Source organism: Aspergillus lucknowensis, assembly GCF_044049455.1.
Source record: "Aspergillus lucknowensis strain CBS 449.75 chromosome Unknown BJX67scaffold_10, whole genome shotgun sequence".
Taxonomy (NCBI): Eukaryota; Fungi; Ascomycota; class Eurotiomycetes; order Eurotiales; family Aspergillaceae; genus Aspergillus; species Aspergillus lucknowensis.
Genome location: NW_027263554.1, coordinates 218,920 through 242,056, shown reverse-complemented (window position 1 = coordinate 242,056; position 23,137 = coordinate 218,920). Strand labels below are relative to the sequence as shown.

The 23,137-nt window shown below is 52.7% G+C and overlaps 12 protein-coding genes across 12 annotated transcripts; 7 read left to right on the top strand and 5 right to left on the bottom strand.

Annotated features, from left to right (window-relative positions):
* Window positions 1–136: 136 nt before the first annotated feature.
* BJX67DRAFT_347927 (GNAT family N-acetyltransferase) lies at window positions 137–1,144 on the bottom strand. Its single transcript, XM_071028606.1, has one exon. It carries the CDS (start codon window positions 980–982, stop codon window positions 233–235), a length of 750 nt encoding a protein of 249 aa, XP_070888229.1. The 5' UTR covers window positions 983–1,144; the 3' UTR covers window positions 137–232.
* Window positions 1,123–3,024, top strand: BJX67DRAFT_22778 (rRNA (cytosine-C5-)-methyltransferase RCM1). Its single transcript, XM_071025857.1, has 2 exons — window positions 1,123–1,393; window positions 1,470–3,024. The coding sequence occupies exons 1-2, from the start codon at window positions 1,193–1,195 to the stop codon at window positions 2,958–2,960; spliced, it is 1,692 nt and encodes a 563-aa protein (XP_070888228.1). The 5' UTR covers window positions 1,123–1,192; the 3' UTR covers window positions 2,961–3,024.
* Window positions 3,025–5,058, bottom strand: BJX67DRAFT_22719 (uncharacterized protein). The gene is made up of 4 exons (XM_071025850.1): window positions 4,454–5,058; window positions 4,266–4,391; window positions 4,129–4,197; window positions 3,025–4,077 (listed from the first exon to the last, which is right to left on the bottom strand). The coding sequence occupies exons 1-4, from the start codon at window positions 4,587–4,589 to the stop codon at window positions 3,089–3,091; spliced, it is 1,320 nt and encodes a 439-aa protein (XP_070888227.1). The 5' UTR covers window positions 4,590–5,058; the 3' UTR covers window positions 3,025–3,088.
* Window positions 5,059–5,831: 773 nt separating this feature from the next.
* Window positions 5,832–8,182, top strand: BJX67DRAFT_370880 (uncharacterized protein; the record flags this gene model as incomplete). Its single annotated transcript, XM_071030985.1, has 3 exons — window positions 5,832–6,202; window positions 6,264–7,375; window positions 7,428–8,182. The coding sequence occupies 3 exons, from the start codon at window positions 5,832–5,834 to the stop codon at window positions 8,180–8,182; spliced, it is 2,238 nt and encodes a 745-aa protein (XP_070888226.1).
* Window positions 8,183–9,717: 1,535 nt separating this feature from the next.
* On the bottom strand, window positions 9,718–10,823 carry BJX67DRAFT_347920 (uncharacterized protein). Its single transcript, XM_071028605.1, has 4 exons — window positions 10,709–10,823; window positions 10,602–10,643; window positions 10,109–10,552; window positions 9,718–10,055 (listed from the first exon to the last, which is right to left on the bottom strand). Exons 1-4 carry the CDS (start codon window positions 10,757–10,759, stop codon window positions 9,942–9,944), a joined length of 651 nt encoding a protein of 216 aa, XP_070888225.1. The 5' UTR covers window positions 10,760–10,823; the 3' UTR covers window positions 9,718–9,941.
* Window positions 10,824–10,923: 100 nt separating this feature from the next.
* Window positions 10,924–12,415, top strand: BJX67DRAFT_347919 (uncharacterized protein; the record flags this gene model as incomplete). Its single annotated transcript, XM_071028604.1, has 1 exon — window positions 10,924–12,415. A coding segment is annotated over exon 1 (533 nt), but the record flags the coding sequence as incomplete, so codon positions are not given.
* On the top strand, window positions 12,024–12,970 carry BJX67DRAFT_379274 (uncharacterized protein; the record flags this gene model as incomplete). Its single annotated transcript, XM_071032534.1, has 3 exons — window positions 12,024–12,090; window positions 12,155–12,213; window positions 12,293–12,970. 3 exons carry the CDS (start codon window positions 12,024–12,026, stop codon window positions 12,968–12,970), a joined length of 804 nt encoding a protein of 267 aa, XP_070888223.1.
* Window positions 12,971–13,602: 632 nt separating this feature from the next.
* BJX67DRAFT_22699 (F-box domain protein) lies at window positions 13,603–14,407 on the top strand. The gene is made up of 2 exons (XM_071025845.1): window positions 13,603–14,171; window positions 14,268–14,407. The coding sequence occupies exon 1, from the start codon at window positions 13,676–13,678 to the stop codon at window positions 14,159–14,161; it is 486 nt and encodes a 161-aa protein (XP_070888222.1). The 5' UTR covers window positions 13,603–13,675; the 3' UTR covers window positions 14,162–14,171; window positions 14,268–14,407.
* On the bottom strand, window positions 14,230–15,806 carry BJX67DRAFT_22668 (putative voltage-gated K+ channel beta subunit (KCNAB)). The gene is made up of 6 exons (XM_071025838.1): window positions 15,539–15,806; window positions 15,469–15,491; window positions 15,336–15,402; window positions 15,194–15,281; window positions 14,585–15,139; window positions 14,230–14,522 (listed from the first exon to the last, which is right to left on the bottom strand). The coding sequence occupies exons 1-6, from the start codon at window positions 15,619–15,621 to the stop codon at window positions 14,298–14,300; spliced, it is 1,041 nt and encodes a 346-aa protein (XP_070888221.1). The 5' UTR covers window positions 15,622–15,806; the 3' UTR covers window positions 14,230–14,297.
* Window positions 15,807–16,884: 1,078 nt separating this feature from the next.
* BJX67DRAFT_22672 (uncharacterized protein) lies at window positions 16,885–17,708 on the top strand. Its single transcript, XM_071025839.1, has one exon. It carries the CDS (start codon window positions 17,027–17,029, stop codon window positions 17,480–17,482), a length of 456 nt encoding a protein of 151 aa, XP_070888220.1. The 5' UTR covers window positions 16,885–17,026; the 3' UTR covers window positions 17,483–17,708.
* Window positions 17,709–18,482: 774 nt separating this feature from the next.
* Window positions 18,483–19,866, top strand: BJX67DRAFT_370878 (GNAT family N-acetyltransferase; the record flags this gene model as incomplete). The annotated part of the gene is made up of 2 exons (XM_071030984.1): window positions 18,483–19,454; window positions 19,504–19,866. 2 exons carry the CDS (start codon window positions 18,483–18,485, stop codon window positions 19,864–19,866), a joined length of 1,335 nt encoding a protein of 444 aa, XP_070888219.1.
* A 489-nt stretch (window positions 19,867–20,355) lies between these two features.
* Window positions 20,356–22,581, bottom strand: sidI (putative long-chain-fatty-acid-CoA ligase). Its single transcript, XM_071028602.1, has 5 exons — window positions 22,143–22,581; window positions 21,773–22,070; window positions 21,326–21,705; window positions 20,928–21,257; window positions 20,356–20,876 (listed from the first exon to the last, which is right to left on the bottom strand). Exons 1-5 carry the CDS (start codon window positions 22,546–22,548, stop codon window positions 20,524–20,526), a joined length of 1,767 nt encoding a protein of 588 aa, XP_070888218.1. The 5' UTR covers window positions 22,549–22,581; the 3' UTR covers window positions 20,356–20,523.
* Window positions 22,582–23,137: the final 556 nt, after the last annotated feature.

Below are 23,137 nucleotides of genomic sequence, written 5' to 3'. Positions count from 1 at the left end.
CATGGGAGGCTTTTCTAATTTGTGTTTTCTTTTCATATCGATCAGGATACCCTGCCATGATTACATGTTTTTCAGCCTTTTTCGATTGCGTTATGATATGGGTTTCTACTAGTCTAGCTTCCGTACATAGAGGCGTTAATGATAATTTCAAATTGCAAGCAGTCTATCGTTTGGACGGCGGGTAACTATCTCTGGGTAAGCGCTCGGGAAACTCGACTACAAACCACTCAACTCAACCTTTGATGACCTCCAATCTCCTCCACATCCCTACATGCTCTATCCCTTCTTCGATCCACCTCCCCAAACCCTCATCCGTAACAAACCCAAGCCGCTGATACATCTTCTCCACATCCACCTGCGCATGCACCAGAACCAATCCCTTCCACGCGGGGGCTGGCTCTGTCCCCAAATCACCCTCCTTCTCAACAACGTCCATCAGGGCTTGATTGATCTCCTCCGCATGCTCACCCGCCCACGCCATCGCCGTCTCCATCAGGCGCCTCGCAAGCCCACAGCCGCGATACCCCGCTAAAACAGCCACCCGCCCAAATTTGATATGCGGCTCATGGCGCAGGTCGTACTTCTCCACACTCCCGCTCCCATCCCCATTCGCGCTCGCATGGCCCTCTCCATTGGCATCGTCACCGTGCAAGCTGTCATGCGGCGCATGCGGCGGCGGCACGAGTCGAATCACCGCAACGGGTAGTTTAATCGGACTCGGTGCCCCCGGATAAGTAGCATTCGTATCATAGATAACCCATTGCCAGCTCCGAGTGTCATCATCATCGATCTCGAACTCCGCAGCGCATTTCTGCTCGTCGACGAAGACTTCTAGGCGGACGGCGAGGGCGTCGTTGAAGAGTTGTGGGTTGCTCAATGGGGATGGGATTGTGCGGGTGGGGAGGGTTAGGGTTGTGTTTGGGCCTGGAGGTGGGAGGAGGGAGGTTGTGAAGATTGCTGTGTCTCTTTTGGAGGGTGCCATTATTCTGAGGGGTGAGGATGTACAATTTCCTTTCTTTTTTTCTTTTTCTCACTCTTTGCGCGGGGTTCTTGTCGAGTGGGGGTCTGGTATACAAAAAGTAATCAAGCTTAGGGCGTCTGAACAAACAGTGCAAACAGCAGCAGCCAGTTTCGGGGATTTTTTGCCAAAAGCTTCAACATAACTCGACGCACGACAGCTGGCCTTGCCGCAATGTCACTCTATTACGACGCTGCTGCGGCACTGACGTCTCCCTCTTCGTCCGGAGGTTCGTTCAAGTCGCGGCTGTATAATTCTCGAACTCTCAAGGCTTCCCCAGCGCAAGTTTATGCACTCGTCACTGAAGCCACAAAATGGGACATCCTCCTCAAGGAGGTAATTGACCAGGCTGGGATTCTTAAGCTCGAACCGAAGGTTGCTACTCCTCTGTACCTACCCGTCGACTCCTGAAAGAGTCCTGCTGACTGACCAAGAGTTCTTGAATATATAGCTCACCCCGTTACTTTCTCTCCTTCTTGTCCATGATCATCTTCTCGCGAAGAATGGCATTGCTGCGCCGGCTTCCCACCCGATTCGCCAGGCTGTCGAGAGACACCGGGTGCGGTTAAAGGGCGAATTTACGAAAGCGCGCGTTCGACGCGGTTGCGTGACGATCCCGGAACTCAAGGAGGCTGTTCGTCGCGAGAGGCTATCTGTGCAAGGCGCCAGTGCGAATGCTGATGCGGTGTACCCGCGCTGGGTGCGAATTAACAATGCCCGGACGACGATGGAGGACCAGCTCAAGTCGACGTTTGCTTCGTACCAATCCGTCGAGACACTAAAGGAACTTGTAGTGGGGGATGAGAAACAGACAAAGATGCGCTTCGATCCGCATATACCAGATCTTGTTGCTGTTGCTCCGGGCGTGGACTTCTCGACGACGCCTGCGTACAAGAAAGGCGAGATTATACTGCAGGATAAGGCGTCTTGTTTCCCGGCGTATCTCTTGCTCGGTGAGGGTTGGGATAGAGGAGACTTGGTCGATGGATGCGCGGCGCCCGGGAATAAGACGACCCATATGGCTTCTTTATTGTATAAAGCTAGTTCTATCTCTGCGGGAAAGAAGAACGTCTCGCCCCGGATATTTTCAATGGATGCTTCCGCCGTCCGAGCTAAGACACTCCAGAAGATGGTCTCAACGGCTGGGACGGATGAGATTGTCACCGTCCTCCCTGGCCAGGATTTCTTGGCCCTTGACCCGGAAGATCCACGCTTCGAGAACGTCACTGGCCTCCTCCTTGACCCCTCCTGCTCTGGAAGCGGCATCATCGGACGCGATGACGTCCCTCAGCTCATTCTCCCGGCTGGGAAGACCACACCCGGCCAAGCGAAAATGGGAAACCAGGGGAAGAAACGGAAACGCAACGACACCTATCGTGGGAATAACGATACACAAGCCGAAGCTTCACCCTCCCAATTACCCTGCACAACAGCTGAAAATGATCTCCCGAACAATGAACCCCTCAACCAAGAAAGGCTTGTGAAGCTCTCCAACCTCCAAACGCGTATTGTCGAACATGCACTATCCTTTCCCTCTGCAACGCATATATCCTACAGCACGTGCTCTATCCATGTGACTGAAAACGAATCCGTTGTTTCACGGGTCTTGGAGTCGGATGTTGCGAAGCGCCGCGGGTGGAGGGTGATGCGCCGCGATGAACAGCCGGCCGGGCTGAGGAAGTGGAAATATAGAGGGATTAAGAGTGAGGGCGGAGAAGGTGGCCACTCGGTTAAGCTCTCTGAGGAGGAGGTGGAAGGCTGCTTGAGATGTTGGCCTGGAGATGAGGAAGGGACTGGAGGGTTTTTTGTCGTGGGATTTGTGCGGGATGGGGATGGCAGCGCCGACGCCGACAATAGGGATAGGCGAGTGACTCCTGATTATCGGGGAGACGATCACGAAGACGATGAGGACGAAGATGAGTGGGAGGGATTTTCAGACTAGGTGGATGGGTGACCTGATGGATAAGTCCATGCGATACGGCAAATACAACGGTTTGCTGGGGCTGGGCCACCTGGTTATATAAAGATGGTATATCGCTAGACAGGCTGTTCGTTGAGGCATGCTCGGTGTCATGGGCCTAAGAAAACCTGCCTCTGATTTCGCACCTTCTGGCTGGTGTACACATCTAACTTGGTAGCTAACATGGTGAATTCCGCACTGCCCTCAAAGGTGGACTCAGAACGCAATGATATCCGCCAATGGCCATTACGCACAATCCAGGAACCATTACCACCCAATGACCCCGGTCCTGATTCTTCTAGGCGTCTACGCTTCGCTTGTGGCTCGACCGCAGTTGAGTCGGGTATGTGGTAGTTGATCTGCTGCTTGTCGTCGACCGTTAAATCCGTTTCATCGTCAATCTGAACTCGGATGGAGTGCTCGGTAGCGCTAGCTTGTTTCTGGGACTGGCTCCTCGTCTTATCGATGATAATCTGGAGAAGGCTCGTCATCCGCGCCTTTGTGGAGTTGAGGAACGTTGGCCGCATTGTACGGGAGTCAATGATAGTGCTTTCGCCACCGATTTCGAGGACGAGGTCATGAGGTGAATCATCGGCGAACGGGCGTGAGTATGTAACTATCGAACCGGTGTTACCATCGTCGGGTGTTTCGACGTGGACACCGGACCGACGCACATCTTCAAGGCGGAGGATGATTTCAGACCGCCTGCGGATGGGGTTGAAGCTTATTTGATGCGGAATGAGCTTCTGCTCGAGTCCGCGAAGGTGAAAGTAGCGACAATCGCGGAGGAGCTCGGCACGCTGGGCCTCACTTTCGATGTGCAGAGGATAGCCACGAAGGAGGTGGAGCAGCTGGGCAAAAATCTCGCCGGAGCGGTTCGGAACACTCGGAGGAGTGATTGCTGGAGGTCGCAGGAGACCGTGTCGGTCAAGGCCGGGGAAGACTTCGGCAGGGGAGGCGAAGAAGGCACCAAAGCCAAGGGAGAAAAAGTTGGGGCAATCGCCTGGGCCTGAGAAGATATCGCGGGGGATTTGGAAGTGGCGCTCGCCGATCTGTATGATGATCTCGGATTCGAACAGTTGGGACATCAAGCGGGGTACTAATGCATATAAGTTAACTGAGTTTCAAGTTCGGTATCTGGGTATCATACGGCTGTAGAACTGTGCGTCCGCGAAGAGCTTCACGAATTCGGCTCCATCCTTGGGCTGACAATGATAACCTATGGGATCACCATATGAGCCTCACCACCCTGCCATATCAAGAAGCCCAAGACTCAAGGAAATCTACCTTGTAAATGTCGCGCTATCTCCTGGAAGGTCACCGGGTCGCGATCGATATATAAGGTTCGGACGTTGTTCCCATCCGGATTCTGGCTCAACTGCTCCTCGAAGAATCGGGAAAAGTACGAAGGGGCTCAATAATAACCATCACCATAAGAATGACCCGATACGATCCAAGATTCAGGTCCAACTAACCATCTGAAGCGATTGAGGCACCTGAGAGGCGGAAAAGCTCCGTGCCGATCTGGATGGAGAAGACCTTCTCACGGGGGAGGCTGCAGTCCGACGAGGGACGTTTTTCTGTTGACATCTGCGCCGCTTTCGCTGGCATCTCCCAGGGTTACCCTTTCTCTTTGCGAGGTCTCTGATGCTCGGTCCGCGGAGGAGGGTGTGAGTGCTAATGGCGGGAGTGCATGAGAGCACGTGGATGAGGAATGAGCGGGGATCAGTGGCTGGGGGGAGTGTGAAGAAGTGAGAGCGGGATTAATCAGTATCAGCACACATCAGAATAAGAATCATCAGCACCTCCGCTGTCGCAGGTCAAGTTTGCTTGAGGGTGAGGTTGGAGCTGAGCCGTCCAGCTCCATCTGCAGAAAGTCACGGGGGGGTCGGAATCCCGGCGCTGGCATTCCGATCCTCAACAACTCTGCAAGAATCCGCCAGCGATACTCCGTTGCCAGGTCGCTGTTAGACTCGTTGGAATCTTGAGGTAGTGAATGATGCTTCTTTGTCTTGATTTCTTTACATTGGTGACCCAAGCTTCATCTTCAACTGGCTATCCCGACCAGGCCCCCGCCACAGTCGAGGGCCAGGCTCCACCTTGCACAACATCACTGGAATGAGGACTGCTGACTCGAAAGATACAACCGCGACTCAGACGCACAGAGGCTCCGAATTTCTTGCGGCTTCACATGGTCCCGCTGATGGCTCGGCTGGAAGCATGCGAACCGCCCTTCCCCGCGGGGCTTTCCACTAAATATCATCCCTCTCTGGGAGGCTATTTCTCTGGTTCTCGGCGACTGGGTCAGCAAGAAATGGCCTGACGTTTCATGGGCGGGGGCCTCGGCTGGTGTGCCATGTGGTGGTCACCATTCATCCACCAAACAGCCCTCTCCCTTGTCCTTCGAAATTCACGAATAATTGGCTGGAGATGCTGGAAAGGCGCTTGTCGGTTGGTCGGAAAATAAAAAGGAGCACTTCTGAGCGTTCAACTTGATTGAGGCTTTGAGGCTGGAGCTGAGTCCACTCTGCAGGCTACTGCTGTCCCGACATGGGCTCTTCGCAAGCACTACTCGTTCCGGCTGGATCGCTCCTGCTTCGAGTGTCGGCCCCGTCCACGGGGAACGGGAGGAGCTCCTGCTTTGATGCGCTCTCCACCGTTCCCGGGAAAGTGCCCTCCTCGGTTTCCATCGATGATCTATATTATTCTTTCGTTCCCCCGCCTGCTTGATTCCCCTTCTTCACCCACAGCGTCTTCTTTCTGAGGATTCGCTTCCATCATTCATTCTTTTCCTGCTTATTGTTGAACATCCTTTACTGCCTCTGGAGCTGAGTTGTGTCATCGACGCCCACAATGGCCGAACAACTTGTTTCTTTCACTCCCCTCGCCGCCCCTCTTGCCCCCGTCTCCACTAAAGAAGTATTCAGCGACTTGCAATGGAAGACACTTTTGTCGCTGGCTGATACAGTCATTCCATCCGTGCGTGGCCCCAGAGGCCGCAGATCGCGGTCTGCAAAGGTCGTGCCGCAGGCGCAGCTAGACGCCGCCTTCGAAACCATCAAGGCTGGCATCCCTGGCCCTGATGCAGCTACCATTGCGACACAGTACTTGGAAGAGCATTTGACCTCCATTCCGGAAGTTCGCCAAGCACTGCAGCGCCTTTTCACGGAATACGTGCACGAAGAAGGAAGGAATGGCTTGAGCATGGTTCTGAATGCCCTGAAGTATGCACTTCCCTCTTAGTAATTGCTGCTTTCTACACTGGTACTTACAATGGCTTTGAAGTACTCGAGCTGGCTCTCTGCTTCTAACGGGATCATTAACCCCCATCCATGACCAACCCTTCTACGTTCGCGAGCAGATATTCCAGAGCTGGGCTGACTCTCGCTTACCACCACTACGCTCCGTCTTTCGTGCTTTCACTGCCATATTTAAAAAGATGTGGGTCACATTCAGCCCTGCCCTCTACCCCACGGTCGGCGCTCCTCATGTTCCCGTTTATGGAACTCCGCAGGACGGCTTTAAATACGAGTTTCTGCAATTCCCACCTGGTGAGCAGCCTGAGACGATTGAGACCGATGTCATTATCGTTGGAAGCGGTTGTGGTGGCAGTGTAGCAGCCAAGAATCTAGCAGAGGCTGGCAAGAGGGTGGTAGTCGTCGAGAAAGGCTACTCCTTCACCCCGCGGTACTTCCCGATGAAACCCAACGAGGGCTTCAACAACTTATTTGACTCCGCCGGATCGGTCACGAACGATGAGGGGTCAATGGGTGTGTTATATGGTTCGACCTGGGGTGGTGGTGGTACAGTCAACTGGTCTGCTTCGCTCCAAACGCAGGGTTATGTTCGCCGGGAATGGGCCAACCGGGGTCTCCCCTTTTTCACTTCCTTGGAATTTCAAGATTGTCTGGATCGCGTCTGTGACCGAATGGGTGTCGGCATTGAATCCACCAATCACAATAAGGCCAACCGCATGATCCTCGAGGGCGCTCGAAAACTCGGATATGCTTCGAAGGCGGTGCCGCAAAACACCGGTAGAACCAGCCATTACTGTGGACATTGCACACTGGGTTGTCACTCCGGCGGCAAGAAAGGGCCTATTGAAACCTTCCTCGCCGACGCTGCCAATGCGGGTGCCACATTCGTTGAAGGTTTCAAGGTGGAGAGGGTCCTCTTCTCAAAGGGGAAGAAGGGAAAGGTCGCATCTGGTGTGCTGGGCACATGGACTTCCCGTGACGCACACTTCGGAGTCTCTGGTGTTGGTGCGGTTCAACGGAAGGTCATTATCCGGGCGAAGAAGGTCATCATCTCCGGTGGGACTCTTAACAGCCCTCTTCTGCTGCTACGAAGTGGCGTTAAGAACTCGAATATTGGCCGGAACCTCTACCTCCATCCTGGTGAGTGCGGCGCTTCTTCGACCTTGATACTTGCTAACTGAGTAATCTTTAGTCGCTATCGCAACGGCCGTATTTGATGAGGCTATTCGCCCTTGGGAAGGAGCCTGCTTGACGACAGTTGTCAATGAATTCGAAGATCTCGACGGGCAGGGACACGGAGCAAAAATTGAAGGTGTTTCCATGCTTCCAGCCGCGATCCTCCCCATATACAACTGGCGTGATGGATTGGATTACAAGCTCCAGGCAGCCAAGCTCCCTCGTTCTGCTGGCTTCATCACCCTCGTTAGAGACCGAGACCCCGGACGAGTATATCCTGATCCAAAGGATGGTCGAGTTCGAATTGACTACAGTGTCTCCCCGTTTGATCGCAATCACATGGTCGAGGCTCTCATTGCATCTGCCAAAATCTCATACATCTCTGGAGCTAAAGAAATCCACACATCTTACCGCGATATGCCGCCGTTCATTCGGCCAGCAGAGAATTCGGGAAATTCTCCAGAAGGTATCAACAATCCAGCGCTCCAGGCGTGGATTAACGAACTCCGGCGCAACGCACCAAAAACCTCGGAGAAGGTTATGTGGGCGAGTGCTCATCAGATGGGAAGTTGCCGTATGGGGACCTCTCCACGCACCAGCGTTGTGGATCCGGAGGGCCAGGTCTGGGGAACAAAGGGGCTGTATGTGGTTGATGCATCGGTTTTCCCGAGCGCCAGCGGTGTCAATCCCATGATCACAAATATGGGCATTGCGGACTACATCAGTCGGAATATTGCTAAGACGATGGATCTGCAGAGTGCACGGCTTTAGGGGCTTACACTTTGGCTTGACGTGACTGTATGATTTGACGATTGAGCGGCCGGGATTGTTTTTGATATCCTACTGTGTTATTACTTGTACCTATTCTTGTGATTATCATTACACCACCTATGGGAAACAATCGTTAGCACTCGAGCTTTGCCGGCTATCTTTTTAGCGTTACTTCGGTACTGCGCAGCTCCTCGGCCTCGCTCGGGTAATTTGGTGATAAAGATATCAACCTCCCAAGCTGCATCCCACCCGTCCCTCACTGCGCCTCGTCCCCAATCTTGGGAACGCCGAGGAAATTCAAGCCTCTAGCTTATAAATTCGGCAGACAAGGCCTTGACCTCCATCGACACAACTGTCTGGCCCTATCGTAGCTGACCACGTCCTGTGAACCGTCACATGATCGGAGTTTATGGATACTTGCAGCTGTGACATGCACGTATAGCTGTACGAGACGGTAAAAGCTTTCAGCCCAGCTATTTGCGCATGTACTCGAGGATGCAACACTCCATTCAACTCGCGAGCGTAGATACGTAGACAACTCACAAGACAGAAGAGAAATGGAGGTGGAGGTGGAGGAGGGCTTGAGGAAGCAGAAGCGACAGCCCTAAGTGCTCCGAACTCAGGAAGCATTCTGGGGGATCAGCAGTTTCGTCCACCAGACCTATGTGGACAGGCCGCGACTTCTGGCTAACCCGTCCACCACCGGCTCCGCCTCTACGATTGCTCTCGGTCCACCACTGTAGCCAATCCAGGGTGCGCACACACGGTGGTTGCCATGGTCGCATGGGGTAAGAAAGTCCAGGGAAGGTGCGAGTCAAGGCTGGAAGGAGCAATTGGGGCAAGCAGTGAACTTGGAGCCCTTTGCAATTGCCTTCCGGGCGTCCAGCCTGGCAGTCTACTGGGTTTACAACCTGAGGAACGCGCGAAGGAGACCCGTGGACAGAGCTGGATTTTGTCCGCTAGATACCTCGCAGATTTCGCCTGAAATATTGCTGTAGAACCCGAGCAGATTAGCATTCCGGACCTTCGCCCCCTTGTGGAGGGTACTATTGCGCACCATTCCAGATATGGGACAGACGGCTACAATGGTTGAAACGTTTAGCTAGGTGTCTCTGAAACCTATTCAAAAGGAGGAGAGACCGATGGATTGTTCGCGGCCCGCTATGGGATCCATGTTCGACATGGACAACTCTGCAGTCCTGTCACAAGGAGTGCTTTCACTGAACTAGAGCCATGTCTCCAAGTCAGGAAAGCTTAGTTAACCCCAGGTAAATCTTTCACACCTCACGAGCCGAGCACGTGGCTATAACGATGTGAGACCAGACATCAGAGATTTAGAAGGTGAAGTTTCGATTACCGATAGCCGTTGTCGAATACGGGAGCCCTGGAGTCGTATCTGCCCTAGACGAATGTTGCCCTAACCTGAGGATCTCGAGGGCGTATCGTGTCCGAAGAGCAAGTAGCTTAAACTATCCGAATACTTTATCAGACGCCAACAAAGCTGCAGAACTTGGAAGACTAATCGATTGTGCTGCGTCTCAAGAAGGGAGGGAGAGGAGGTACTAAATTGGAGCCCTAATAACAGATCCTTAACTATCAGTGCTCTCCGTCCGAACCCTAACCGGCACCACGGCTACAGCTAGTATCGCTTCATATAGCTCCAACGCTGCTGAATTATACCGACAATTCCGTTGAGATACACGAAAGCTATCTTGAATGCCAGTCTGTGCCTGCACATCTCTCACGCATTCGAGAACCACTATATGTCGCCAAACTTATAGGCCAGGACAGCCTTCTCACTCGAGTCCCCCTTTGCAGCAACGGCCTTGCACGACAAAATCACTTCATCGCCAATCTTCTCGACAGCCCAAATCTACCGAGTAAGTCAGCAACAACACTTCCTTACAAGAGTGAATGGCGACACACCTGCTCAGACGTCCACTCCTCCTTTCCACCCGAAACGATGAGGTCCTGCACAAAAGCCTTCTCAATAGTTTCTCCCGTGCCATCCTCGCCAGCAGGGACAACCGCACTCCCCAAATGATCCTCAACACTCGACTTGTCTCCCGTCGTCTCAACCTCCAAAACAGGCCTCACCTTCCCATCTCCAGTCCTAACTGCACTAACAAACCGACTTCGAACCTTGATCGGATCCCCAGAGACGGCATCAACGTGCTCGTGCTCCGTCCAATTCAATGCGCGCGTCTGCTCCACTCCGGGAAAGATCCCGCGCAGGCCTTGCTGCATCATCAGCTGCGTGACGGCTTCGCCGCTGGAGGAACCGTCGGTGGCTCCATCAGTGTGCTGATTGATTTTCAGGGTGATGGTTCCCGAGGTCACTGCCTTTCGTCGGAGCCAGCCGATTCCTTGCTTTTCGCTGTTATTTCACGGTCTGCATACCGAGAGTAGAGAGACATACCAGCTTCAGCACGGCATCGAGGTTATTCGACTTTGATTTATCCTACGACGCATCAGACAGGCCAGATAAATGAATTGTGTTGGCTTGATAAGGGGTTGTAGACTCACCACCGTCCAGTCCCCGGTTAAGTTCCGAATACTCACGTCCGCAGGAGACATTGTCGTTAATCCACGGTTTCCGGCTATCTGACTTGGCTAGAATGTCAAATTTCTCATCCTGGATGATAGATAACATTTATATTTATACTCGTTGACTTTCCCCGCGAAACGCAGCCCCCGATCGGCGCTTGCGGCACGTGCACAAAGTGCCGGCCGAGGTGATGCCTCCCTGAAACCCTGCGATCCTCTCGATATCCCGAATTTGGGTCCTGAAACGGTCCCTGATATTATGGAGGGCCTCCGATCGGTGGACGACGAGTCGAGTGTCGGCATTGGCATTGCATCGCATTTGCATGTACGAGGTTTCAGGGTGGTGTGAAACTTGTGTCTTGAGATGCGTTTCAGGGGTTGCTGGGCTGCTGGGCAAGTTGATTTCTGGCCACAGTCGTAGGAATCGGCTGGGGTCTTTGGCAGTGCTGAGCATCCATTGCTCGTATTCGATATGAAATGAACTCCTATGCTAGAGGACAGGAACCGACATCAGGGAACGGGCTTCAACCCTACCAGCTGACATCTCGTGTCTTCATTACATATACCCTAGGAAATGCAATTGTCTCCGTCCATCCGGCGAGGCCCGGGTTACGAAATACATGGCTAGTATCGGGGGATAAAAGAACCAACATGGCGCAGAAGATATACAAACAACTTAGAGTTTCGCAGGCACAAAGCCATCATCTTCCAGCGCAAGCCGATACCGATAATAATGGTGACACTCAATCGGCCTCGCCACGGGCAAAAACACTAGCTCATTCCCACCGAGTGCGACCATCTTCAACCGAAACCGGATTGTGGGGCGGCGCCGAGGAGGAATATAGGCCAGACGGTGAAATAGGCGTTCAGGATGTGCAGGCATTCGATCCAGGAGCGCGAGGTAGGAGAAGGAGAAGAAGGCTGTTTGCTCCTTGCGGGTTACACCGGGGGCCGGGGCGATCCAGTCGGCGAAGGCGCTGCCAGGGAACTTCTCGTGCTTGTCCGCGTGATTGAGCCCTCATTTATGTATCTCTTGCCTGAGTGGACTTTTGGAAGGAATCTCGTAACGGACCCATCGAGGATAGGAGAGCTCAAAATACAGTTTGAAGCGTAAAGCCTAGCGTTCCACTCCTGGGTAGAGCGGAGTTCCGAGTATAGCGTACAGCAGGTTCGACGAGAACGAGGGTGCACTGTACGACCTTCTGTAGGATTCATATTTAGCGCTGGACCAGAGATGAATGAGTCCGTTACTCGGAATCACACAGAGAGAGAAAGGGAGAGAGCAGGTATTGCCATGGCGGAACTGTACATCACGGAGGACATGCTGGAAGGCATCAAAGGCAAGGTGGTACTCATCACAGGTAACCGTCGTCTCAGACCGTACACAGTAGGGAAGGCCGTCCGTGTCTAACACAGTCCATCCAGGCGGCACATCGGGAATCGGCCTCGCCACTGCGCAGCTCTGTCTCCAACACGGCGCCCAGGTGATCATCGGGGGGTCTCGACCCCCCGCAGCAGCAGAGATGGAGGGCGCGGATCCCTGAGGGAGCGAAATTCCTCCAGTTCGATGTCTCGGACTGGACCAGTCTGCGCGCGTTCTTCGACGAAGCGATCAGCTCCGCCGGTCGCATCGACCACGTCTTCGCGAACGCAGGCATTGGGCCGACAATTGACTTTCAAAACGACGTGCTCGATGCTTTAGGCGCCCTGGTGCCTCCGGACCTGCGCGCGCTGAACGTCAACCTCGTCGGCGCAATCTACACGCTCCGTCTGGCGATGTACTACTTTCGACGGTTTGCTCAGCTGCAGCCGCAGCCGGGAACGAGGAGTATCGTCTTCACTGCGTCGGCAGCGTCGTATGCGAATAACCGGGCGGCGGACTATACGACCTCCAAGCATGGGGTGCTGGGGATCCTGCGTGGGCTGGTTGCGCATTTGGATCCGGCCGTCATGCGGATGAATGCTGTGGCGCCGTCGTGGACGGTCACTTCGATAGTCTCTGCTGCGCTGGTGGAGCAGATGGCCTCGACATTCCAGTCGCCTGAGGCAGTTGCGCGGAGTGTGTTGCTGCTCTTTGCAGACCAGACGAGGCACAACGAGGTGATCTACAGCTACACGGGAAGATTCAGAGAAATCAACCTGGGGGAGGGAGGGATTTTGGCAAGTGCGCGACGCACCATGCAGAATCCCGTGGACGAGGATGAGGTGTCCAAGGCGCTGTTCGAGATGGGCGGGAGGTAGAAGAATGGCAGACCTTCTGGCCAGAGTTAGAACTCTGGTACTGAAAAATTAAACGAATCAGCCTACTGTGTAGACAGAGCCTCTGCTCTATTTAGAATGATTTGCATTAATTAAGGGATTAGATTAACCTATATATGTGCATCAGCTGGGTAATATCAACGATACTCGTGGTTTTTGAGTTGCTGATGGAGCCCGTCCATTGAGGAGAATGCGCTCGCGGGTGCTATCGGACTCCACCTGCTGGATTGCGCCTTAGTTGAGGATAGTGTCAACGGGTGATATGATGATTAGAGGAAGACGAGTATAGAGGAAGTACTAAACGTCGAGCCTGGGAAGGAGAGTAAGCAGAGGAGGAAGAATCGTAGAGTAGGGTTGCAGTGTTAATACTGCCCCCCAATTTTACTAATCTGTGAAAACCGAAGATCACAGGAGATGCGCGGGCTCATGGCTCACTCGGGGATTCAAAGCCAATCCCATCGCCCCCCAAGACTGAATTGATGGCGCCAATCGTTCCGTGAAGTTATCCATCTTGGTTGAGGTGAGAATTGGGTTCTGGCCGAATGGAAACCCTGAGGATCCCCCAATCATGTGATCCCCCATGACGACACAACGTTGAGGTGAGAGAAAACACAAACACCAGTTTCCTACCAAAATCAACACATCTCCTACGATAACCTGGCGTACACAACTCAGATATGGAGTGAAATGCTTCTGTCCCTCCCCCCAGAACTCCACCTCCTCATAATCTCCAATCTATCTTTCCCCGACCTTACGTGCCTAAAAGTAACATGCTCCTACTTCTATCACCTAATCCCGCCCATGAGCCACGAAGAACTCCTCGAGGCAGAATGCACGGCTTTTGCCATCGATAAAGATCTCTACGCATGCCGGTATTGTCTACGGCTCCGGTCTGGTGGGCGGTTCGCGGACCGCATGCTGCGCCGTCGGAGGGGGCGGCGTGGTCGGCATGCGGGCCGGCGGTTCTGCGTGCAGTGTGGGTTGAAACCGAGGGGGGATTCTGGGGAAGCGAGGTATGGGCCAGGGGCGCAGGTTGTTATGATGGGGACGGCTTATGTGCTTTGTGCTGAGTGTCGAAGACTTGGTGTTGCAGGGATGCAGAGGGTTGGGGCGATGCAACCCGGAGCGCTGAGCCATCTATGTGAGCAGTGCTGGGGGAAGAATCGAGAGTAAAGGGGCCAAGGTTGTTATATTTTCTTGCCTTTGATATCCGCTTTGGCAGTGGACTATTTAGCGGGCTCCCGGCTAACGTTTTGGTGATTATTCTCGGACTATTTAGATTGCGTTCGTCTAATCTAAATATGGATGCTCAACCAAACCGGGCGGGTTCTTTGGAAGGCTTGTTTCCAAGGGCCTCGTCGATCTCAGCCATAACCTCCGGAGTCAGAAGTGGCAACACCTTCAGACTCTCGACGTTGTCCGCGACCTGCTCCGGTTTCGAAGCACCTGTGATGATCGAGCTAACGTTCTCGTTCTTGATACACCAGGCAAGGGCAAGGTGAGATTGTTTGACGCCGAGCTTATCTGCCAAGGCCTGCACGCAATCTCGTTAGCCATTGCATAGTATACTCAAGCATCACTTCGGGGGGGACGTACCTTGACGGCTTTAACCTGCTGAAGAACCTTGACAGACTCTGGGCTTTGCCACGATTCCCGAACACCAGTGGAGTAATTGTCCTTGCTGTAGGCAAAACGTGAGCCAGGCGGTGGCTTCTCAAGCGCATCATTGTACTTTCCACTCAGGCGACCTCCCTTGAGCGGGGAAAAGGTCGTCAAGCCAAGCCCCACGCGATCGTATAGTCGCTGAAATTGCCCTTCAACCTTCTCTCGGTCAAGCATGTTGTACAGCGGCTGCTCAACGATCGGCGCAATAAGCCCCAGGGACTTCGCAATTCCACATGCCTCGGAAATCTCATCCGCAGACCACTCCGATGTGCCCCAGTAAAACGCCCAACCCTTCTCGATCACGAAGTTGAAGGCACGGACGACTTCTTCCATGGGTGTTAGACGGTCCGGACGGTGCGCATAGATGATATCGACGTATTCGAGCTGCAGCCGTGCGAGAGAGGCTCGCGTGCCTTCGATAACATGCTTTCGTGACAAGCCGTAGTTGTTAACCTTGACTTCACCATGAGAACTACCAAAGTAGATCTGCAGGAGGTGGTGTTAGTAAAATCAAAGGAGATTTATGAGTGGCATTCCAACCTTCGTGCTGATAACAAGGTCGTTCCTCTTCCAACCAGAGTTTTTGATAACGTTGCCCATGAGAATCTCTGATTGACCTCCAGAGTAACTACATTCGTAATCTGGTTAGTGTGTGGTTTATATGCCGCGCGATTGCACCTACCCTTCCGCCGTGTCGAAGAAGTTAATCCCCAGCTCGTAAGCCTTCTTCATGCACGCCTCGGTAGCTTCTGTAAAGATATATTAGTCCCGGCCTCGTCCTCAAAAGTGGTCCCGTAAGTCCTTCTCGACCGTACCTTCGCCAACATCTCCCCCAAACCTGCGCACGTCAGCGAAAACCCTTATAATATGCACTCGTGAACTCACGTAATCCATCCTCCTAAGCTGATGACAGAAACCTGGAGGCCAGAGTTACCCAGCCTCCGATAGATCATGTCCGATCCAGGCATTTTCAGTTTGGTAAGTGTTGCGGGAGGGAAGTGGTTTGGTTGTTGGGGTGAGGAGGGGTGCTTCCAATTTATCAACCCCTCGCGACAATCGATTAAGTCATTTTCGTGGATAAACGCAACATCGGATAAGCCCGACAATTCCTCTGAAGAGCCTAGCCCAATGAGCGAAGCTTCTCCCAATCTCCAAGAGAACCAGAGATTTGGTCGTGACGAGCCAATGGACCGAGGGCTTGAATGGGGGGGTAAAATGCGGGGTCCCAAATCAGTAATGTCGTTCGGTCGGAAGTCCTCCGAATGCCCAATTCTGGCGCGGGGTTCTCTGAATACCTTCACCCCTCCGGGTTTCGATCATCGCCACAAGAAGCATCTTAATGGAGCTTATCACCGGTTTCTGCGTTCTGGAGCGCTGTTTTCTCGCTTTGACCAAACTCAAACCCGCGTTGCACCGTCATCTTCCGCTTATCTCCGAGTCCAGAGGAAATCCAGCCACCTCTTGGGTCTTTCTGCACCTTGGAAACGGTCATCAGGATTCATGAATTTATCCAGATCAGCCTCAATCAAATCCAACCCTCCGGCACACCACATACAAGCGCTAGTCCGAGGCAGAAACCCCAATTGGAGTGCGTTCCTAGTCGGCGAGAGTTTAAAAACATCCCCATGAATGCATGGCTAGTGGCTTCGTTTCCCAAGGGAGTGTGGATACTGAAGTTGTGACCATCGCCAGGATATGATATGGGAGAAACCAGAAAATATAGCACCTAGTCAAGCAAGGACTTTATCCACAAGCCGCCCTCTGAGCAGCATAGAATGGAGGGCACGAGGCGTATTAATTTGGTCGAAAGGGAAAGGGAGCTCGTCTTCAAAGCTTCATTGAGCAATTATATGGTCAATAAAGGGGATGAAACATTGCCATGCGCAAGTTGTTGGCCACAGTCATCTGCGTACCACCGCACAGCAAGCCCAACCACCCCCGGCGGCAATGAGCCTGGGCAAATGAATTGAAGGGAATAAATGGGTGGTGGCGCATTACTGACCAGGACTTTCTTTGTCAAGGAAGTCCAAGATAGTGGGATACAGCCCGCGAAACTGTTGCAACTGGAGGAGATGGTGCGCTTCTGCATGGTAAGTGGCCACCGCAACGCTGGAGAGAGACAGTTGGTCCAGGCTGTCTTCTCGAGTATACAGACTGAGAGCACCAAAGCTACCGAGGAGTGATAAAATAGGGGGATTCTCTAGCCTTGCGCCAATCCCACCATCACGAAGCATTGGAGTTCGAGAAAACGGTGAACCACGAACGGGACTGTTTGTGCCTAGAGGTATGCACGGCTCCTTATCCAAAGCTCACTCGTATTGACCAGCGAGAAGCTCATCTTGTTGGTCCGTTCGCAAGCAGACCTCATCTTTTATGATGCTAATCACCCCATCTTGCAAGAGATCAATTATCGATCCGAGAGAAGAGATATCCGGACAGAATTATTACCTCTCTTCTAACTGGTGCGTCGTAATCCAGCAAAAACTCGGTTCGAATTGGGAAGATTGTGAGTGGCTACTCGGGGAGGAGGTGCCTGCGGAACTTCGCCGTGGGCGCTTTAAAATCGGACTTGGTTATTGGGCAAATCGGTCCCTTTGCAGGCCTGGTGGACAATGGCGAGGTTCAATGATCTCGGATACCCCGGTCGCTTCGCGGGTTGGATTTGTCGGCGGTCCGTGGGGGATTATCACGACTTGCATACTGCATCTCGGTCTGAACAGTGACGGGAGTATCACCTTTAGACTGACCCGGCCCAGTGGCAGCAAGATAAAGTGTAAACATGAGAACCGCGACACGAGTGACAACGCCTGGACAGCCGACGAGCGATAACACGGCGAAGTCGGTAAATAGTGAATTTCTCTCAGGAAAAGGGCTCGGGAGCAGTTCGTGTGCTCTTCGCAGGAAACGGAGTGAGCCGAAGAGCCCAAGTTGGAGGAGGATCGTGCCAAGCGGTCAAGGTGCCCTAGCACGGGAAATGCTGATCACAAGGTAACCATAAATGGATTGGGTTCCAAGCGAAATCGGACATTTCACTGCTGCCGATGGCGAACCGGCTCGCTCTTCAAGTGGCAGGTCACATCCATGGGGTCTGATTAACACACATTCCTCAGGAGTGGAAAGTTTGACCAGACAGCTATGGCAATGAGATTGTCGCAACACACAGTCACAGCTATCTCATCCGCTGCTTAAGGAGGTTTTTCTGATTCCTTGACCATTTCAAGTTACTGGTGAGTGCTCAGAGTGGCAAGGATAATAAAGTCCCCGCATGGCCTTGCCTGGAGTCTACCGAGCGCAGGCACGGATTTTGAGCTTTCCGGATCCAGACTCATGCCTCGCGAGAAGTGGACCAGGTGGGATTCAAGTTTCTTTTCCAAGAGTGACGAGATTAGCACGTCTAGACGTGGAGTCAGGGAACGAGAGATGAAGGCTGTTGCCCGTTTCCCGATCACTTCCGATTCAGGAAACAAATCTTCTCCCGGTCCGTACTGTTCCTGAAATTCAAGACCAGCCGTTTTCTTACAAGACGGCCAAACAATCCTCTTTCCGTCCCGTATTTTATTGACTCGCCATGACTTCCTCATCGAGGGGTGTGAAAGTGCCCACGGCAGCTTCATCAGTTTCCACAAGAAAAAAGATTCGCCGAGGCCGAACCGACCTTGCGCGAGTACCCAGGCATAATAATGTTCGATAATAACACGGCATGGGCCAGCTCGGTCCCAATTGTCGAGTTCCGCTTCAGTTGGCGAATATTGCCGCTCAGCAGAATAGTAAGCCACGCTTTTCTCGACTCCCTGCCCCAATGCTAACATTAGTCTTTCAAGGCATCATAATGTCATCCATTCTTGATAGTCTGCCCTTGATCCGACTCCCGGAACCATACAAAACAACCTACCGGTTGCAAGTTGTGTCGGTACAGCACGGAGTCCGCAAGCTCCAGCTTCGACGATCCCCGCGCGTTGACGACGGCATCCCTCCTCCGGAGCCCCTACACCGAGACTCTCTTCACTTCACAGATTTGAAAAAACCGGATGAATCCGCAATCCCACCGGAAGGGAACAACTCTGCTTGGGCGAGGGCCAGGAGGAGCCCCGTCACATGCTGGACATGGGAAGGAAAGGAGGCGCCATCGGTTGGGCAAATTTGGAATGTCGTTCAAGGCCTTTTGGCCTTGAACACGGAGTTTGAAATCTTTCGAGCTGTGCTTTTTGGAGCAGGAAAGGAACTCCTGGCGAGTGAATTGCAAGCCGTCGGGCTAGCGACCGAGCATCCCGGACCTTCTGCTCCTCCTGGACAGCCTGTCCCACACTCACCAGATGTTTCGAACCAACTGGTGATTTACCGTAGCACTTTTTGGCAGGGAGCTGGCTCCCCCTTCGGACCACGGCCAGTGTGGATCGGCGATTCTGGTATCTATACGTCTCTCCGTCAGCCTTTGACCTCATTTCCAACCCACCCCGTCCAGCATACCTTGACCACCAAGTCCTCCGATGTCCGCGTTCACGCTGTCCACCCGATTCGGCCCCGCAAGCCGACACCTGGTTCAAGGATGTACAGCCGTTACATACCTCAATTAGACGAGTTCTTTTCAATCTGGGCTCTCGACTATCGGAATGACGAGCATTTACAACTGTTCCACACATGGCAAAACGAACCCCGCGTGGCGAGGGGGTGGAACGGGGCGGGAACACTTGACCAGCATAAAGATTACCTCCGCAACATTGAAGAAGATCCTCATCAGATCGCAGTGTTGGCTAAGTTCAACAACACGTTCTTTTCTTATCATGAAATTTACTGGGCCAAGGTAAACCCCAATCAGTAACCTTTCTATCTCTGTCTGACGTTTCTCTTAGGAAAATAATATCGGAGCGCATTACGACGCGGACGACTGGGATCGCGGCCGCCATTCCTTAGTTGGAGACGTCCGCTTCCGCGGACAACACCGCGTCATGGTCTGGTGGTGTAGCATTATGCACTACATGTTCTTAGACGAGCCACGGACTCGACACATAGTCGGCGAACCCGAATTTACAAACCTCACTGTGCTAGCATACGACCATGCTACCGGGTTCAGTCTCGAAAAGCTCATCGATCTGCCACACAAACGCTCTGCGCTGGTCAAATGCAGTCGGGAGAAGTTCTTCCACATTTCTCCTTTCCGCTTTGACGGTTCTGATCACCTCGAGCGTGATCCGTATCGGGCATTGAAGCTCTAGCATGAGTATTCTCCATATATAAACCACGAGCCCACAGGAATCAAGGTCCATAGTATCAGGGTCAAAATCCTGTCAAGAATATACGATCGGGATAAGCTGTAGAAACCATAATGCACATCCATGTGTACAACCCCAGAATTCTCTTCTCAGAGAGCTGGGGCCTGTCTTGAAGCCACTCTGACACCCGAGAACTCCAGCGCCGCCCTCTTCCGAGGTCGTATTTACTCCGGAGTATCTCACGCAGAGGCTCCCCACCAGGCTTGAAGTCGAGCCCAAGTTCTCCTTATCTCTATTCCGCCGCCGCGGCCGAAACCGGGCGACAGACTTGCCATTTTTTTGTTTTTCTTCCCTTGTAGAGTGGGACGCGTCCGCCGAGCATGACGCTTGTAATTTTGGCTTCCAAACTTTCGACGCAAAAGCCCGCTCGCTTGGCAGCGGCATCAGATTAGATGATCATCTAATCTGATTGATAACAGGAACCGAAAAATTTTCTTGTTTGCCCCTCTTGAGACCTCCAGATCACCTGTCAACCTTTTTTCCCACGACCTTGAATCGCAACGAGATTCAATGGCAGAAGTTTAGATAACTCCGGGTTTAAACCAAACGCTCCCTAGGCTTTATATACAAACAGCTCTATAAAAAAGGTCTTTTACTTCCTTACACGGCGATCTGCCTCGAATTTGATGCGCGGCGCTCCAAGACTCCCGCTGCAGTCCTGCGTAAATCCACTTTCCGTACTTTCCCGCTGCCGGTCACAGGAATTGTGTGGTCCACGCCCTCCTCGCCAAAGACGAAAACGTATTGTGGCGCTTTGTGTCGGCCCAGAGTTTCTCTCGTCCAAGCCCGAAGGTCCTCGTCTGACGGTCGGGGTTTACCATCCGTGACGGAGATAAAGGCTCCAACAACCTCCCCGTATTTGTGGTCAGGGATGCCAATTACGGAGGCAACTTCAATGGCTGGGTGGGCGGAGAGACGTTCTTCTATCTCGAGAGGGTAGATGTTTTCTCCGCCTGAAGTTGTTAACTTGCGTGTTCATCGTGGTAATACAGGACCCCGCTCACCTCGGATGATAATATCTTTAAACCTCCCTGTGATACTGCAGTAACCCTCAGGTGTGAAGATCGCCTCGTCGCCGGTCTTCAACCATGTCGTGCCGTCTACATCCGTGACCAATGTCTCTGCTGTTTTCTCTGGATTATTCCAGTATCCTTTCGTCAACTGATACCCGGCCATGCATAGTTCGCCGCGCTGGCCGATAGGGACGATGTTTCCTTCTAAATCGATGATCTTTGCCTTGGCATGGGGCATGACCTTTCCCACGGTTTGGAGTCGCGTCTCAATGCTATCTGTTGTGAGGGCATTGAAGCAGGTCGGAGACGCTTCTGTGAGTCCTGTTAAGCAAAGGTAGAAGTATTAGTGACTCTTGATCAGTGGCGGAGACATTGTACGGCTAACCTACCGTAACTGCTAGTATATTGTCTCATGTTCAGCTCTTCGAACAATCGCTTCATCAATGGACGGGGCACAGGAGCTCCGGCAATGATGCCCGTGCGAAGATTGCTGCAGTCGAAACTCTCTGGCTTTTCGAAGCTGAGGATAGCCTCAAACATTGTTGGGACTCCATGAAGAGCAGTGCATTTCTCATCGGATATCGCATGAAGTGTCGCAAGCGGGTCGAATGTCTCGTTGGGGAAGACGATTTTGGATCCGTGTGTTACAACAGCCAGCATACCAAGGACGAGGCCGAAGCAGTGGAACAGGGGAGGCGGGCAGCAAAGGATGTCGAAGGATGTGAGATTCATGCGGTCGCCGATGAAGCGAGAATTGTTCACTAAGTTACTATTTTTGCAACGAATACTTGTGTTAGTGTACTCGTTCATCCCAGTCGGTGTAGGAGGTCACGTACTGATGCGTCAGCATGGCCGCTTTGGGGTTTCCTGTTGAGCCACTTGTAAACTGCAAATTGCACACATCCTCCGGCTGCAACTCTGCCTCCCGCTCCGGAAGAGCATTGCCCGAGAGTGGTAAGCCGCGCTCGATAACCTGGCTATAGGTTGTGAAGTTCTTATATCCTCCCCGGATGATGATGATCTCCTCCAACGCTTCCGATGTTCCGCTTTGCTTCGGCCGGGGCCCGAGTTTGTCGAGGACTTCTTCGAGGGAGTGGCGGTTGATGCGAGGTGTTAGGAAAAGGAATCGGCAGTCTGCGCATCGAGTCCAGTGATGAGTACCCCGTACAGTTTAGCAGATAATTTCGGGGCACCGTACTAACGTACCTGTGTGGCCGAGAGCATAGTACAATTCTGAAGGGGTATATGTATTGTTGAGAACCACGAGAATGGCACCCACCCTAGCAGCAGCGAAGAAAATCGAAATATACTGCTCGCAATTGCCGGCCATAATACCAATACGATCTCCCTTCTTGATCCCCATTGCCAACATCCCACGAGCCACACGGTCAGCTTCATCGTTCAAGTCTGCATACGTCCATCGTGCACCTGTCCAAGGAAAGACAAGACACTCATAGTCACCGTATTGCAGACTCTGCAGTGTCAACAGTTCGCCCAGTGTGACCTCTAGCAAATCTGGCTCCGTTGGTCCATATACAATGGAAAGCTGTTGAGGTGCCTTGGGAGGTTGAAGATGGGAAAGGGTCTGCTGAAGTCTCCGTGCCGTGGCCATTCCGGGATTTGCGGTACAGCAACTCCCTACATGCACTTCAGAAATGATTTTTCGCTCGTTCAGGCGGGGAGCAGGGCTGTTTTAATACAGACCCAGTACTCCGGTTCCCAGCGATTGCGAATCAGACTACCTCGGAGCTGAACCACCAGCCGTCTCAAGCTCTCCACACAGTCCACGAGCCATTGTCACTTTTATTTTTGTTCAGTTTAAGCGAGTCAGAACCAGGATTAGCGGAAGATTACTGTGGAGTTCAGACACCTCACCGTCCTCCACCATAAGTTGGTGTGGGTCCACTTTCCGAAAGTGCGTCAAGACGATATCGGATGCGCTGGACTCGAGAGCGAAGGGGATGAAAGGCTGCAAAAACCCATATCAGATCCGCAGGTTGGCACAAGAGGCAATCCTGTGCTGCATGACCAGGCCAATCCTGAGGGCTGTTGTGCGAATGGGGGTCTCAATATCATGATCATTGGATGCAATTCTTACTGGTACCTGCACTGATTGGCTAACGGATGCAGGGGCGAAATCTGATAACGGACAGGGTGGGTCTTGCACAAACAACGGACAATTCTGACGAAAGTGTTGGAAT

Excerpts from the sequence above, each read along its gene's own strand:
- BJX67DRAFT_22668 (XM_071025838.1), bottom strand. The coding sequence starts at position 15,621 with ATGCCTGGATCGGACATGATCTATCGGAGGCTGGGTAACTCTGGCCTC. Across the intron at positions 15,403-15,468 it reads TGGGGGAGATGTTGGCGAAG|AAGCTACCGAGGCGTGCATG; the intron begins GTACGGTCGAGA and ends ATATCTTTACAG. Across the intron at positions 14,523-14,584 it reads AGCAGGTTAAAGCCGTCAAG|GCCTTGGCAGATAAGCTCGG; the intron begins GTACGTCCCCCC and ends GATTGCGTGCAG.
- BJX67DRAFT_22699 (XM_071025845.1), top strand. The coding sequence starts at position 13,676 with ATGCTTCTGTCCCTCCCCCCAGAACTCCACCTCCTCATAATCTCCAAT.
- BJX67DRAFT_347920 (XM_071028605.1), bottom strand. The coding sequence starts at position 10,759 with ATGTCTCCTGCGGACGTGAGTATTCGGAACTTAACCGGGGACTGGACG. Across the intron at positions 10,553-10,601 it reads TCGATGCCGTGCTGAAGCTG|CAAGGAATCGGCTGGCTCCG; the intron begins GTATGTCTCTCT and ends AACAGCGAAAAG. Across the intron at positions 10,056-10,108 it reads AGGAGTGGACGTCTGAGCAG|ATTTGGGCTGTCGAGAAGAT; the intron begins GTGTGTCGCCAT and ends CTTACTCGGTAG.
- BJX67DRAFT_22719 (XM_071025850.1), bottom strand. The coding sequence starts at position 4,589 with ATGCCAGCGAAAGCGGCGCAGATGTCAACAGAAAAACGTCCCTCGTCG. Across the intron at positions 4,198-4,265 it reads GATAGCGCGACATTTACAAG|GTTATCATTGTCAGCCCAAG; the intron begins GTAGATTTCCTT and ends GTGATCCCATAG. Across the intron at positions 4,078-4,128 it reads GGACGCACAGTTCTACAGCC|TACCCCGCTTGATGTCCCAA; the intron begins GTATGATACCCA and ends TATATGCATTAG.
- BJX67DRAFT_22672 (XM_071025839.1), top strand. The coding sequence starts at position 17,027 with ATGATGCTAATCACCCCATCTTGCAAGAGATCAATTATCGATCCGAGA.
- BJX67DRAFT_22778 (XM_071025857.1), top strand. The coding sequence starts at position 1,193 with ATGTCACTCTATTACGACGCTGCTGCGGCACTGACGTCTCCCTCTTCG. Across the intron at positions 1,394-1,469 it reads TTCTTAAGCTCGAACCGAAG|CTCACCCCGTTACTTTCTCT; the intron begins GTTGCTACTCCT and ends TTGAATATATAG.
- sidI (XM_071028602.1), bottom strand. The coding sequence starts at position 22,548 with ATGGCCACGGCACGGAGACTTCAGCAGACCCTTTCCCATCTTCAACCT. Across the intron at positions 22,071-22,142 it reads CTATGCTCTCGGCCACACAG|ACTGCCGATTCCTTTTCCTA; the intron begins GTACGTTAGTAC and ends CTCGATGCGCAG. Across the intron at positions 21,258-21,325 it reads ACAATATACTAGCAGTTACG|GACTCACAGAAGCGTCTCCG; the intron begins GTAGGTTAGCCG and ends TTTGCTTAACAG.
- BJX67DRAFT_347927 (XM_071028606.1), bottom strand. The coding sequence starts at position 982 with ATGGCACCCTCCAAAAGAGACACAGCAATCTTCACAACCTCCCTCCTC.